The sequence below is a fragment of the Scyliorhinus canicula genome, chromosome 16 (assembly GCF_902713615.1).
Source record: "Scyliorhinus canicula chromosome 16, sScyCan1.1, whole genome shotgun sequence".
In the NCBI taxonomy this organism is placed as follows: domain Eukaryota; kingdom Metazoa; phylum Chordata; class Chondrichthyes; order Carcharhiniformes; family Scyliorhinidae; genus Scyliorhinus; species Scyliorhinus canicula.
In genome coordinates this window covers 97634448-97646774 of record NC_052161.1, presented here as the reverse complement: position 1 = coordinate 97646774, position 12327 = coordinate 97634448, and the positions used below count along the sequence as shown (strand labels likewise).

General features: G+C 47.5%; 1 protein-coding gene and 1 long non-coding RNA gene across 2 annotated transcripts in view; both read left to right on the top strand.

Moving 5' to 3' along the window:
* si:ch73-206d17.1 (tyrosine-protein kinase STYK1) overlaps positions 1–10936 on the top strand; it is a 99944-nt gene extending 89008 nt beyond the window's left edge. The window contains exon 10 of the mRNA XM_038773700.1: positions 9751–10936. Coding sequence (XP_038629628.1) covers positions 9751–9922 — 172 coding nt within the window. The 3' untranslated portion in view covers positions 9923–10936. The remainder of the gene's footprint in view (positions 1–9750) is intronic.
* Positions 10937–10971: 35 nt separating this feature from the next.
* LOC119950665 lies at positions 10972–11702 on the top strand. The gene is made up of 2 exons (XR_005457385.1): positions 10972–11242; positions 11355–11702. It is a non-coding gene; the product is annotated as an uncharacterized LOC119950665 (long non-coding RNA).
* The last annotated feature ends 625 nt before the right edge of the window (positions 11703–12327 follow it).

Here is a 12327-nt window from a genome sequence, read left to right as displayed (position 1 = left end):
CTACCCCCACCTTCACCTCGCCCGTGTCGTTCGTGCCCAGATATCTCTCAATGCCCTTCCGGACCCTTCCGCACACCTCATCGTCCGCCAGCAGCCCCACATCCAGGCGCCACAACGGGCGCTGGTCCCGTGCTTCCCCCAGTTCTACCTCTACCCAGTGTGGTGCATGGTCCGAAATCGCAATGGCCGAGTACTCCGTGTCCTGCACTCTCGAAATCAGCCCCCTGCTCAGTACAAAAAAGTCTATTCTGGAGTACACCCTGTGGACGTGGGAGAAAAAAGAATACTCCCTCGCCCTTGGCCTGCCAAATCTCCAAGGGTCTACCCCCCCCATCTGCTCCATGAACCCCCTTAGCACCTCTGCCGCTGCCGGCCTCCTATTCGTCCTGGAACTCGATCTGTCCAGCCCAGGGTCGAGCACTGTATTGAAGTCCCCCCCCATGATCAGGCCCCCTGCCTCCAGACCCGGAATGAGGCCCAACAGGCGCCTCATAAAACCCGCGTCATCCCAATTCGGGGCATACACATTCACCAGCACCACATTCTCTCCCTGCAGCCTACCCTTCACCATCACGTACCTACCCTCCTTATCTGCTACCACCTGCGCCGCCACGAACGACACCCTCTTTCCCACCAAAATCGCCACCCCCCGGTTCTTTGCGTCCAAGCCTGAGTGGAACACCTGTCCCACCCACCCCCTTCTCAGGCGTACCTGGTCTACTACTCTCAAGTGAGTCTCCTGCAACATTGCCACATCCGCCTGCAGTCCCTTTAGGTGTGAAAAAACCCTTGATCTCTTGACCGGCCCATTCAGCCCCCTCACGTTCCAAGTAATCAACCGGGTCGCGGAGCGACCCGTCCCTTTCCCCTGTCTATTAGCCATGTCCTGTCCCCTGTTCGCCCCGGGTCGACCCTCCCCTTCTGACCCGTTCCCCATGGCGATGGCCCCCCCCCCCTCTCTCCTCCCGTTCTTCCCTTCCTGTCCTCGGCCTTTCCAGCAGCAACCCGGTATCCCCCCCTAACCCCCCTTCCCCCCCCCCTGGCTAGGACCCCTCCTAGCCGCGGTGTATCCACCATCGTACTCCCGAGAGTCAGCTGGTTTTCGCTGACCCGGCTGCCCCTGCCACACTCCGACTCCTCCCGATGTGGGGGGGGAGGGGCCTCCCCCCCCCTTGCCATCCCTCTCTGACCCCGCTTCAGCGCGGGAAAAGCCGCCATTGCTGGCCACACCCCACTCTTCTCTCCTCCCCCTTCCTCCGTCCCGCGCGCGGGAAACAGGGGAAAGCCCGCGCTTTCGCCCGGCCACACCCTACCCCGCCATCTTCAATTCCACCCCCGTCCCCATCCAAGCCCATAAAAAGCCCCCTTAAAACGAGAGGAAGAAAAAAGAGAAAAAGAAAACACGCATAACCAACTTGCACCCCCCCCCGTCCCGCCTCCCCAACTTAACAATATAACAATATAAATAACAAATCTCAAATAAATACATAAATACATCACTATGCCTGCATAACTAAATAACTACCCAATAATAACGTATTTAACCATCACCCTCCATCGAACAGAATCGTAACCATAACCCTTAAAGAACAGATCAAAAAACAGTAAAAAAAAAAAAAAAAAAAAAGCCCCCCCTACAACAACAATAATTAAGGGAAGTTGGCAACGGGAAGAGACACACAAAAAGGAACAAAGAAACCCCCCATAACACAAGTTTCAAAGAAACCAAACGATCCATCAACTTTAACCAAGTTCCGACCTGGCCTAAGAAAGACATGGGCCACTTGATCAGTCAAGGGTACTCGGGCGGCCTCGACCGCCGGCGTTCCCAAGTTCTAGTTCAGGTCCAGCTTTTCCTCCCGCACAAAAGTCCATGCCTCCTCTGGGGTCTCAAAGTAATGGTGCTGGTCCTTGTAGGTGACCCACAAGCGCGCTGGCTGCAGCATTCCGAACTTGATCCTATTTGCGTGCAGCACCGCCTTCGTCCGGTTAAACCGGGCCCGCCGCTTTGCCACCTCCGCACTCCAGTCCTGATATATCCGCACCGTCGAATTCTCCCATTTGCTGCTTTTCTCCCTCTTGGCCCACCTCAGCACTTTCTCCCGATCACAGAAACGCTGGAATCGCACCAGCACCGCCCTCGGGGGCTCGTTCGCCCTAGGCCGCCTAGCCATGACCCGATATGCTTCTTCCAGCTCCAGGGGCGATGGACCGGCCCCCTCTCCCATCAGGGAGCTCAGCATCTCCGCTACATATTTCGGGAGATCAGGCCCCTCCAGGCCTTCTGCTAGGCCCAGGATCCTCAAGTTCTTCCGCCTCATTCGAGTGTCCAGCTCCTCAAAGCGGCTCTGCCATTTCAGGTGGAGTGCCTCGTGCACCTCCACCTTTCCCACGAGGACCGTGGCCTCCTCCTCCCTTGCAGTCATCTCCTGCTGCAGCTCTCTTATCGACGCCTCTTGGGTCGCCTGGGCCCCCATCAGCCTTGTGGTCGTCGCGTTCATAGACTCCAAGAGTTCCACTTTCAGCTCCGTAAAACACCGGAGGAGAGCGGCCTGCTGCTCCTCCGCCCATTTTCTCCAATCTTCTAGTGCGCCACCGGCCGCCATTTTGGTCCTCTTCCCCCGCTTTTTTCGGGGAGCTGCTGCCGCTTTTTTTGTCGCCCCACTCCGAGTACCGACCATAAAGTTGGTCTCACTCTCCTCAGGGAGCCTTCCCCCACCGGGATTCGTCTTTACAGTACCGTCGGGGCCCTCCAATCGGCCCTTAAACACCTTTGTCGCAGGAGCTGCCAAATGTGCGACTTAGCTGGTCATAGCCGCAACCGGAAGTCAGCCCTCGACACTATCAACCAACTCCACCAACCTTCGTGTCATCGGCAAATTTACTAACCCACCCTTCAACCTCCTCATCCAAGTCATTTATAAAAACCACAAAGAGCAGAGGTCCCAGAACAGATCCCTGCGGGACACCACTGGTCACCTAACTCCAGGCGGAATACTTTCCATCCACTACCACGCGCTGTCTTCTTTCGGCCAGCCAATTCTGTATCCAGACAGCCAAATTTCTCTGTGTCCCATGCCCCCTAACTTTCTGAATGAGCCTACTATGGGGAACTTATCAAATGCCTTACTGAAATCCACATACACCACATCCACTGCCCGACCTTCATCAATGTGTCTCATCACATCCTCAAAGAATTCAAGGAGGCTTGTGAGGCATGACCTGCCCCTCACAAAGCCATGCTGACTATTTTTAATCAAACTGTTTTCTAAATAATCATAAATCCTATCTCTCAAGAATCCTTTCCAATATTTTGCGCTCACAGACACAAGACTGACTGGTCTGTAATTCCCAGGGATTTCACCATTCCCTTTCTTGAACAGGGGATCAACATTCGCCTCCCTCCAATCTTCCGGTATTACTCCAGTGGAGAGTGAAGACACAAAGATCATCACCAACGGCACAGCAATCTCTTTCCTCGCTTCCCGTAGTAACCTTGGGTATATCCCATCAGGCTCAGGGAACTTGTCTATCCTGATGCTTTTCAAAATTTTCAGCACATCCTCCTCCTTTAATATCAACCTGTTCAAACCTGGTTCACGCTGTTTTCATGAGCAACAAGCTCCCTCTCGCTAGTGAATACTGAAGCAAAGTATTCATTTCCTATCTCCTCAGAGTCTAGGCACAAGTTCCCTCAATTATCCCTGTTCGGCCCTACTCTCACTCTGATCATCCTCTTATTTCTCACATAAGAAGTATAGAATGCCTTGGGGTTTTCCCTAATTCTTCCTGCCAGGGCTTTTTCATGCCCTCTTCTAGCTCTCCTAAGTCAATTTTTGAATTCCTTCCTGGCTACCTTGTAACCCTCTAGAGCCGAGTCAGATCGTTGCTTCCTCAACCTTGCGCAAGCTTCCTCCTTCCTCTTAATGAGAAGCTCCACTTCTCTTGTCATCCAAGGCTCCTTCACCTTACCATTCCTTCCTCGTCTCAGTGGGCCAAAACTATCCAGCACTCGCAGCAAGTGCTCCTTAACCCCCACATTACATTTGTGCATTTCCCCAAGAACAACTGTTCCCACTTTATGCTCCTCCGCTCCTGTCTAATAGCAGTATAATTTCCCCTCCCCCAATTAAATACCTTCCCATACTGTGTGTTCCTATCCCTCTCCATGACTATGGAAAAGGCCAAGGAGTTGTGGTCACTGTCACCAAAATGCTCTCACACTGAGACATCTGACACCTGGCCTGGTTTGTTGCCAAGCACCAAATCTAATATGGCCTCCCCCCTAGTCAGCCGATCCACATATTGAGCCAGGAATCCTTCCTGTACACAGCTAACAAAATCTGCTCCATCCAAACCATTTGCAGTAAGGAGCTTCCAGTCAATATTAGGGAAGTTGAAGTCACCCAAGACAACAACTCTGTTAATTCTGCACCTTTCCAAGATCTGCCGCCCAATCTGTTCCTCCATATCTCTGCTGCTATTGGAGGAGCTATAGAAAACTCCCAATAAAGTGACTGTTCCTTTCTTGTTTCTAACTTCCACCCATACTGACTCAGTAGACAAACCCTCCTCAACGACCTCCTTTTCTGTAGCTGCGGTGCACTCCCTAATTAACAGTGCCACTCTCCCTCCTCTTTTACCTCCCTCCATATTCTTCTTAAAACAGTCATTCCTGCCCCTGTGAAATCCATGTCTCCGTAATGGCCTCAACATCATAGTTCCAAGTACTGATTCATGCTCTTAGGTTCATCTCCCTTATTCCTGACACTCCTTGCATTGAAACAGACACACTTTAACCCATCCCACTGAATGCAACTTTGCCCTATCAACTGTCTATCCTTCCTCACAGACTCGCTGCATACTATTTCTGCCTGTTCAACAGCTATCCTATCCTCTGATCCATAGCTCTGGTTCCCATCCCCCTGCCAAACTAGTTTAAACACCCCTGAAGAGCTCTAGCAAACCTTCCATCCAGGATATTGGTGTCCCTCCAGTTTAGGTGCAATCTGTCCTTCATGTACAGGTCCCACCATCCCCAGAAGGTATCCCAATGATCCACATACCTGAAGCCTTCCCTCATGCACCTGCCCTGTAGCCACGTGTTCAGCTGTACTCGCTCTCTCTTCCTTGCCGCACTTGCACGTGGCACCAGTAGCAATCCTGAGATCACTACTCTGCTTGTCCTGCTCTTTAGCTTCCAATCTAACTCCTTAAAATCACTTATTAGATCCTCCACCTTTTTCTCAGCTATGTTGTTGGTGCTAATGTGCACCCCCTCCCCATTAAGAATCCTGTAGACTCAATCCGAGACATCCCTGGCACCCGGGAGGCAACATACCTTCCGGGGGTCTTGTTCCCGACCACAGAATCTCCTATCCATTCCCCTAACCATTGAGTCTCCTATCACTATTTTTCTATTCTACCCCCCCCCCCCCCCCCTTCCCTTCTGTGCCACAGAGCCAGGCTCAGTGCCAGAGACCTGACCGCTAGGGCCTTCCCCGGTAGATCATCCGCCCCCAACAGCATCCAAAACGGTATACTTGCTTTGAAGGGAAATGGCCACAGGTGATCCCTGCACTATCTGCCCATTCCTTTTCCTTCCCCTGACTGTAACCCAGCTACTCTTGTCCTGCACCTTGGGCGTGGCTACCTTCCTGTAACTCCTCTCTATCATCACCTCTGCCTCCTGGATGATCCGAAGTTCATCCAGCTCCAGTTCCCTAATGCGGTCTCTGAGGAGCTGGAGTTGGGTGCACTTCCCGGGTAGTCAGTGGTGACACGAGTGGTGCTGCTCACCACCCACATCCTACAGGAGCATGCAACTGCCCTAGCCTCCATCCCTTCGGATCTGAATTCCCAAAGCGATGTAAAGGGGGAAAAAAAGATTAAACACCCGTTAGGCTCTTAAAAGAAATATGCTGCTGCTACTCTCTCAAGTGAGCCCTCTAAAATTTGTGATTCTGCTAAATGATACAAACATAGCTTGCTGCCCCCCAAAAACAAAAACAAACAAACAAAAAACAACTCTTATCTTACAGAATGTAGCTGCCCTGTGAACCAACTGGACCTCCGCCCTCCGACTCTGCTCCCAGTCAGCTGCACGCTCTGTAAACTCCCGGCTCCCTTCACGCTCTTTGAGGAAATGTGGGAAATGAAATGAAAGGAGCACCTTGTTCCCTCCTCACCTAACTCTCTCAGTCACCAAACTCTCACAGTAGCACTCAAATGCACCCAAATTCAGCACTCTCAGTGCAAAGTCAGCACTGTAAAATGGCTCATCTTTATACTATCTGACTCTAGCCTCTGAAAAGTGGCCTAATCCAATTAACTAATTAACAACTTGTTTCTTATAGATGGTGGACAGGCTTTGGGGACTTCTGCAGAAATTTTGATCAGTTAAAATCTAATTTTTAAGCCCTGCAACTAATAATCCATCACCATCCATGCGTAGCATTTATGGAAGAATTCTACCTATGACTGTTTCTGTAGCCTTGGTATCTATGTGGCTGCTCCAGTTAAGTTTCTGGTCAATGCTGACTTTCCAGAATGTTGATGTTTGGTGATTCCGTGGTGATAATTCCTTTGAATGTCAAGGAGAGGTAGTTGAACTGCTGGAGATTGTCATCTCCAGGCACTTGGGTGGAGCAAATGTTCCTTGCCTGTTATCAGCCCAAACTTGAATGTTTCCCAGTTCTTGTTGCATGCACACACAAAATCTTTGAATATCTGAAGGATGCAAATAGAACTGAACACTATACATTCACCGGCAAACTTCCTCCCTTCAAGAATAAACCACAGCTTCCCCATAAGAAAGAAAATCTATGTAATACCGCGAGGATGCCATGATGTGGAGATGCCGACTTTTGACTGGGGTGAGCACAGTAAGAAGTCGTACCACACCAGGTTAAAGTCCAACCGGTTTGTTTCAAACACTAGCTTTCGGAGCACAGCTCCTTCCTCAGGGGAATGAAGAGGTGGGTTCCAGAAACCCATATATAGACAAAGTCAAAGATGCAATACGATACTTTGAATGCGAGCCTTTGCAGGTAATTAAGTCTCCAGGTCCAGACGGAGCAACTGGAGAGAGGGATAATCCCAGGTTAAAGAGGTGTGAATTGTCTCATGGCACCTGTCCTTTACCTGTCCTTTACCTGTCCTTTACCTGTCCTTTACCTGTCCTTTACCTGTCCTTTACCTGTCCTTAACCTGTCCTTAACCTGTCCTTAACCTGTCCTTAACCTGTCCTTAACCTGTCCTTAACCTGTCCTTAACCTGTCCTTAACCTGTGATTATCCCTCTCTCCAGTTGCTCTGTCTGTGATTCAAAACAAGCCTAGTGATTCGAAACAAACCTGTTGGACTTTAACCTGGTGTTGTATGAGCTCCAGGATGTGGGAGTGAGGAGATGCGATAAATGGGCTCTGCCTCAAATTGTGGAAGTATCAATGATCAAGAGTGCACTCCTATAGGTCAACACAGATTCACAGGGCAATGCCCAAACACTCTGAAGCTCCTTGTCCAATTTTCGAAGACCCCTGCTATCCCAACATGGTCAACTTCCAGGGACTCTCATTAGATCATCTTGGATCATAAACTGATGCACAATGTACAAAGTATCCGAATGGACTAGTGTGTTTCTTTTTTTTAAAATATAAATTTAGAGTACCCAATTCATTTTTTCCAATTAAGGGGCAATTTAGAGTGGCCAATCCAGCTACCCTGCACACCTTTGAGTTTTGGGAGCGAAACCCATGCAAACACGGGGAGAATGTGCAAACTCCACATGGACGGTGACCCAGAGCCGGGATCGAACCTGGGACCTCGCTGCCGTGAGGCAGCAGTGCTAACCACTGTGCCACCGTGCTGCCCTGCATCACAAACCAGCTGTCTAGCCAACTGAGCTAAACCGGCCCCCTTTTTAGTCCGACAAGAACAACAGCATAAAATGGACTAATAATCCAGGAGAGTGATGCTGAACTCTTCGATTGAAGCTGGAATGGCTGGAGCTGAAGAACTAAACTGATCCCTGCCACATGGTGGTTCTCAATGTGACTTGCATCAGAAGGAGCTGATTAGTTGAACTCACTTGTCATTTCCCACACAATTACCAAGCACTGTCCAGATGTGACAGAATCTACAGTAGAAATAAGAAAACTGTTATTCAAATTGGCGGTCAATTGAGTTGCCCCGAGGTGGTATTCTCCGATGCGTGTAATGGACATATTTTTTCTGTTGCCGGTTACTGTTCCCTGGAACATTTGAGCGCATAATAATTCATCTCTCATAAAAACTATGCATAATTCAAACTCCTTTTGAAATATTTAATTTGATCCCTGAGAATTGAAAGGCTGCATGGAATGAGAAAAGACCATTCAATCCATCAAGCATGTTCCTTCCACATAACCTTCTCCCTCGTGCTTTGCCTGGTTTATTTAATCGCCTAACTGAAAATAGTCATAACAGCACAGAAGGCGACCACACGACCTTTGAGTCCATGCTGGTTCTTTGCAGAACCACTCCACTCCTTTATCCCTGTGACCTTGCAAGTATGTTTCCATAGAATCCGCACAGTGCAGAAGGAGGCCATTCGGCCTATCGGGTATGCACTGACCCTCCGGAAGAGCACCCTATCTAAGCTCACTCCCCCACCCTATCCCCATGACCACATCTAACCTGCACATTAGCAATTTAGTATGGCCAATGCACCTAACCTGCACATCTTTGGAAAGAGGAAACCGGAGCACCTGGAGAAACTCACATGGACACGGTGAGAGTGTACAAACACCACACAGCCTATCACCCAAGACCAGAATGTTGCCGGTGTGCGGCAGCAGTGCTAACCATTGTGCCAGCGTGTCATGTACCTATCCAATTTCTTGTGAAATTATCAATCAATTCCACTTGCACCAACCAAAGTGGGTTCCAGGCCAATTTGCAACTCGCTGCGAAAAGAAGGTTTTTCCTCCTATTCCCACCCCACCACTGCTATATCTCCATATCTCTTGACCAAAACTCCAGTCGTGTTGACCCAGTCCTTGTACCATTAGCTGAGGGGAACAGCTTTACTTTGTCTACCTTATCTAAATACATTAATATGTTGTATACTACCTAATCTCCCCTCATTCTCCTTTACTCCAAGGAAAACCACCTCAGCTTCTCCAACCTAACCTTGTAGCTAAAATCCTTCATCTCTGGAATGATTCTGGGAAATCTCTTGTGCACCCTTTCAAGGAACCTCACATTCTTACTAAAGTGTGGCAACCAGTTCTGGACACAATACTCTAATGTTTTTTAACCTGAGCTTTAATAACATCCCTGCTTTTGTACTCAATACATCCATTTATGAAGCCCAAGAAACGTATGCTTTGCTGGCTGCTACTTTCGACATCTCCTGCCACTTTCAAAGATCAATGCACATAAACCCCCAGGTGTCTCTGTCCTTCACATAACAGATGAAACACAATGATCAAAAACCTATGTCTAACATTGTAGTGTCGACATCCCCCAGTTACTGACCAACAGGAGGTCCTGCACTTTTCCTCAGTAATGATAGTTCTGAAAAGGAATTTGGTACCACAACAAGAGAGATTAAACATTCCTTCAGATGGACTATTATCCTGTCACCTCGTAATCCCTCTACCATATGATAAAATAGAGTCACAGTCTCCAAATACCAATCTGAACATTTTATGAGCTATAGTTTTTAAAAAAAAATAAACCTTTTTTACCCCTCTGCTTTCTCCTCCAGATATGACTTGATGAAACACTGCTGGCAATGGAAACCCTATGACAGGCCAAATTGGTCGGGGGTGATCAATAAGCTAGTGTCCTTGATGAACAATGCTGATGGGATTAAGTTGCTGCAAGTAGCTGATGACCTGGACCTCGACCAATACAAGCAAGCTGCTGGGGTTTTCTGATGAGCAGAACGAAGAGGGCAAGACTGTGAGCAATTCGTAAACAAAAGTGGCTGAAACCAAAATGGCCAAAGATGGCCAAAACTAGCAGGAAGCTGAATGACAGAATCTTTGCCTCGCTGGAGAAAACAGCAATTGCAGATTAGGTGAAAGCTGTGAATACAGGTTGACTGAATGCCATTATTATGATCGAAGACTTTAAGGTACTGCCATCGGCTGAGGTAACTAAGCAACAGGACGTTGCTCTGCTGCTGGGTGAATTTGCTGCGATGGCTGAACTTTCAGTTTAATGTGAAAACTGTTCACTTCCAAAAGCAGCACTGATGCACTTTGATGTTGTGGAATATTCTAGAGGAGATTGTGATCATCGCAAACAGGGCAGTAACAGTTGCCAGAGATTGTTAAGAATAGTTCAGGATGTACTGTAACCTTTAAATGCCATCTCCAAAGTACTGGGATAATGATCAGCAATGGGCAGAGTCCAATGCTAAAGCTTTAGTTTTTTTAAAGTTAATTCATGGGATATGGGTGTTGCTGGCTAGGCCAGCATTTGTTGCCCATCCCTCATTGTACATCCCCCATTGCCCTCAAGAAGATGGCTGTGTAAAGCAAAGATTAGTGGTAAACAATTGTCTGCACAAGACTTTTCTCCCCATGATATCACATTGACTCTAAACAAGTTCTAAATTGGGAGTGGAGATGGGAAGAAATGGGGACAGGGACCTCTTCTTTGTGGCTTCTCCCACTCCATTTGTGGATTCTCCTCCACTGATGGGAGTATGAAAGTTAATTTCCTGCATTTCACAAGAGAACACCTGTGCAAAGTTACAGAAAGGAAAATTTAAATCTGGTTAAAGAATGTCAAATTAAATCTGATAATTTATCTTCCCATGGTTGGTTTCGATATGTTTGAAATGGGATCATTGTAGTCATTGTGAAACAGAGCCAATGGGACATGTCTATCTCTCCATCCTGACCCTACTAGTCCCTATTTCCCCCCTCTTCCCCTCTTCTCTCTCTCCCTCTTCTCCCCCCCCCCCCCCCCCCCCCCCCCCCAATATCCTCTCCTGAAGGTACTGACAGTGGAGATATCAGTGTGGAGCCTGATCTACCCTTGTTTATCTACAACACAACAGAATACCTCAGCTACCATTTTCAGCCTCGGGGACTTTAGCATAACCAATTATAATGTTCCAATTCCTGACCTGAGGAAGATCAAGTGATTCAACACATACTGGGAACAGTACCTGGGAACTCGAGGTCTGGAGAAATTAGAACTACACTGATGCCACTTTTACCCACCAGGAGGTGGAATTTTCAAAGGTTTCTATATGAAGTATTTGTGCAATTATTCGATCATGATCTCCTAGCATTGTTAACATGGCGCCCAATCTTTGTGAAGCCACATTTGACAAATTATTTTCTGTTGAACTAGATTAGTAGCTGACTCGGAAGACAAACGGATTATGGCAATTGGACATTTCTCAGCTTCCTGCAATTATTACGTGGGTTCCTACTTTAAGGATTCTTAACTCTACTGGTCATCTTTGTCCGTAACCTGCAGGATGTTTCCCTAATTGATGTCCGCCTTAATTGATTTTTATAAGCTCTCCATCTGAAAACAAAACAATTGGTGAAACCATGCAGGTTGATGCAGAAAGCTTGGGCTGTGAGTGTACAGTTAATGGGTTATATTCAACATTGTGTTTCTGATGGAAGAATGTAAACAATAATATGAAAATAAAAAAAAAAGAAACCCTGGCTTGAGATTCACTATTGGAAATTAGTGTTGTACAAAATGTTTCTTTCAGAAAATGATATATATGATACTATGAGCACCATCAACATCTTGGCAGTGGCACTGAAGACTTGTGCCTCCAGAACTAGTCGCACATCTAGCCAAGCTGTTCCAGTATGGCTATTGTTAGGAAATAAAGTTGGCTTAAACAATTTATATTTGTATTTATATTTAGATATTAGAAAGTTTTAAGCTTAATTTTTGTTTCAGTATTTCTGTGCTCTCACAAAGGGTTACAATTTCAGTTAGCTTATGTTAAAAGTGGTGTCTGTGGCTTTTAGTTTCATTTTAAACTGTGCCTGCATTGTAATTGAAGGTTTATGATGTAAAAGCAATTGTAGAGGTTTAAAAAAACTAACTGCGGGCCCGCATTGAAAAGAGGTAAGCTCTTGTGGTTAAGTTGGAACTAAGTACCTGAGCAGAAAGCAGCTCTCATGGAACCTGCTAGCAGAGGCAGGACAATGGAGTAAGGAACAGAGCGCAAGCTCTTGGAGTAAAAAAAACAGGATAGTTCTGAAAACCACTGGATGAAAAGAAGTCCGAGGAAGACCCAAGTCAAAGGGACAAAGAACTGGAAGCTAAACAAGGCACAGATCACTGAAGTTAAAGG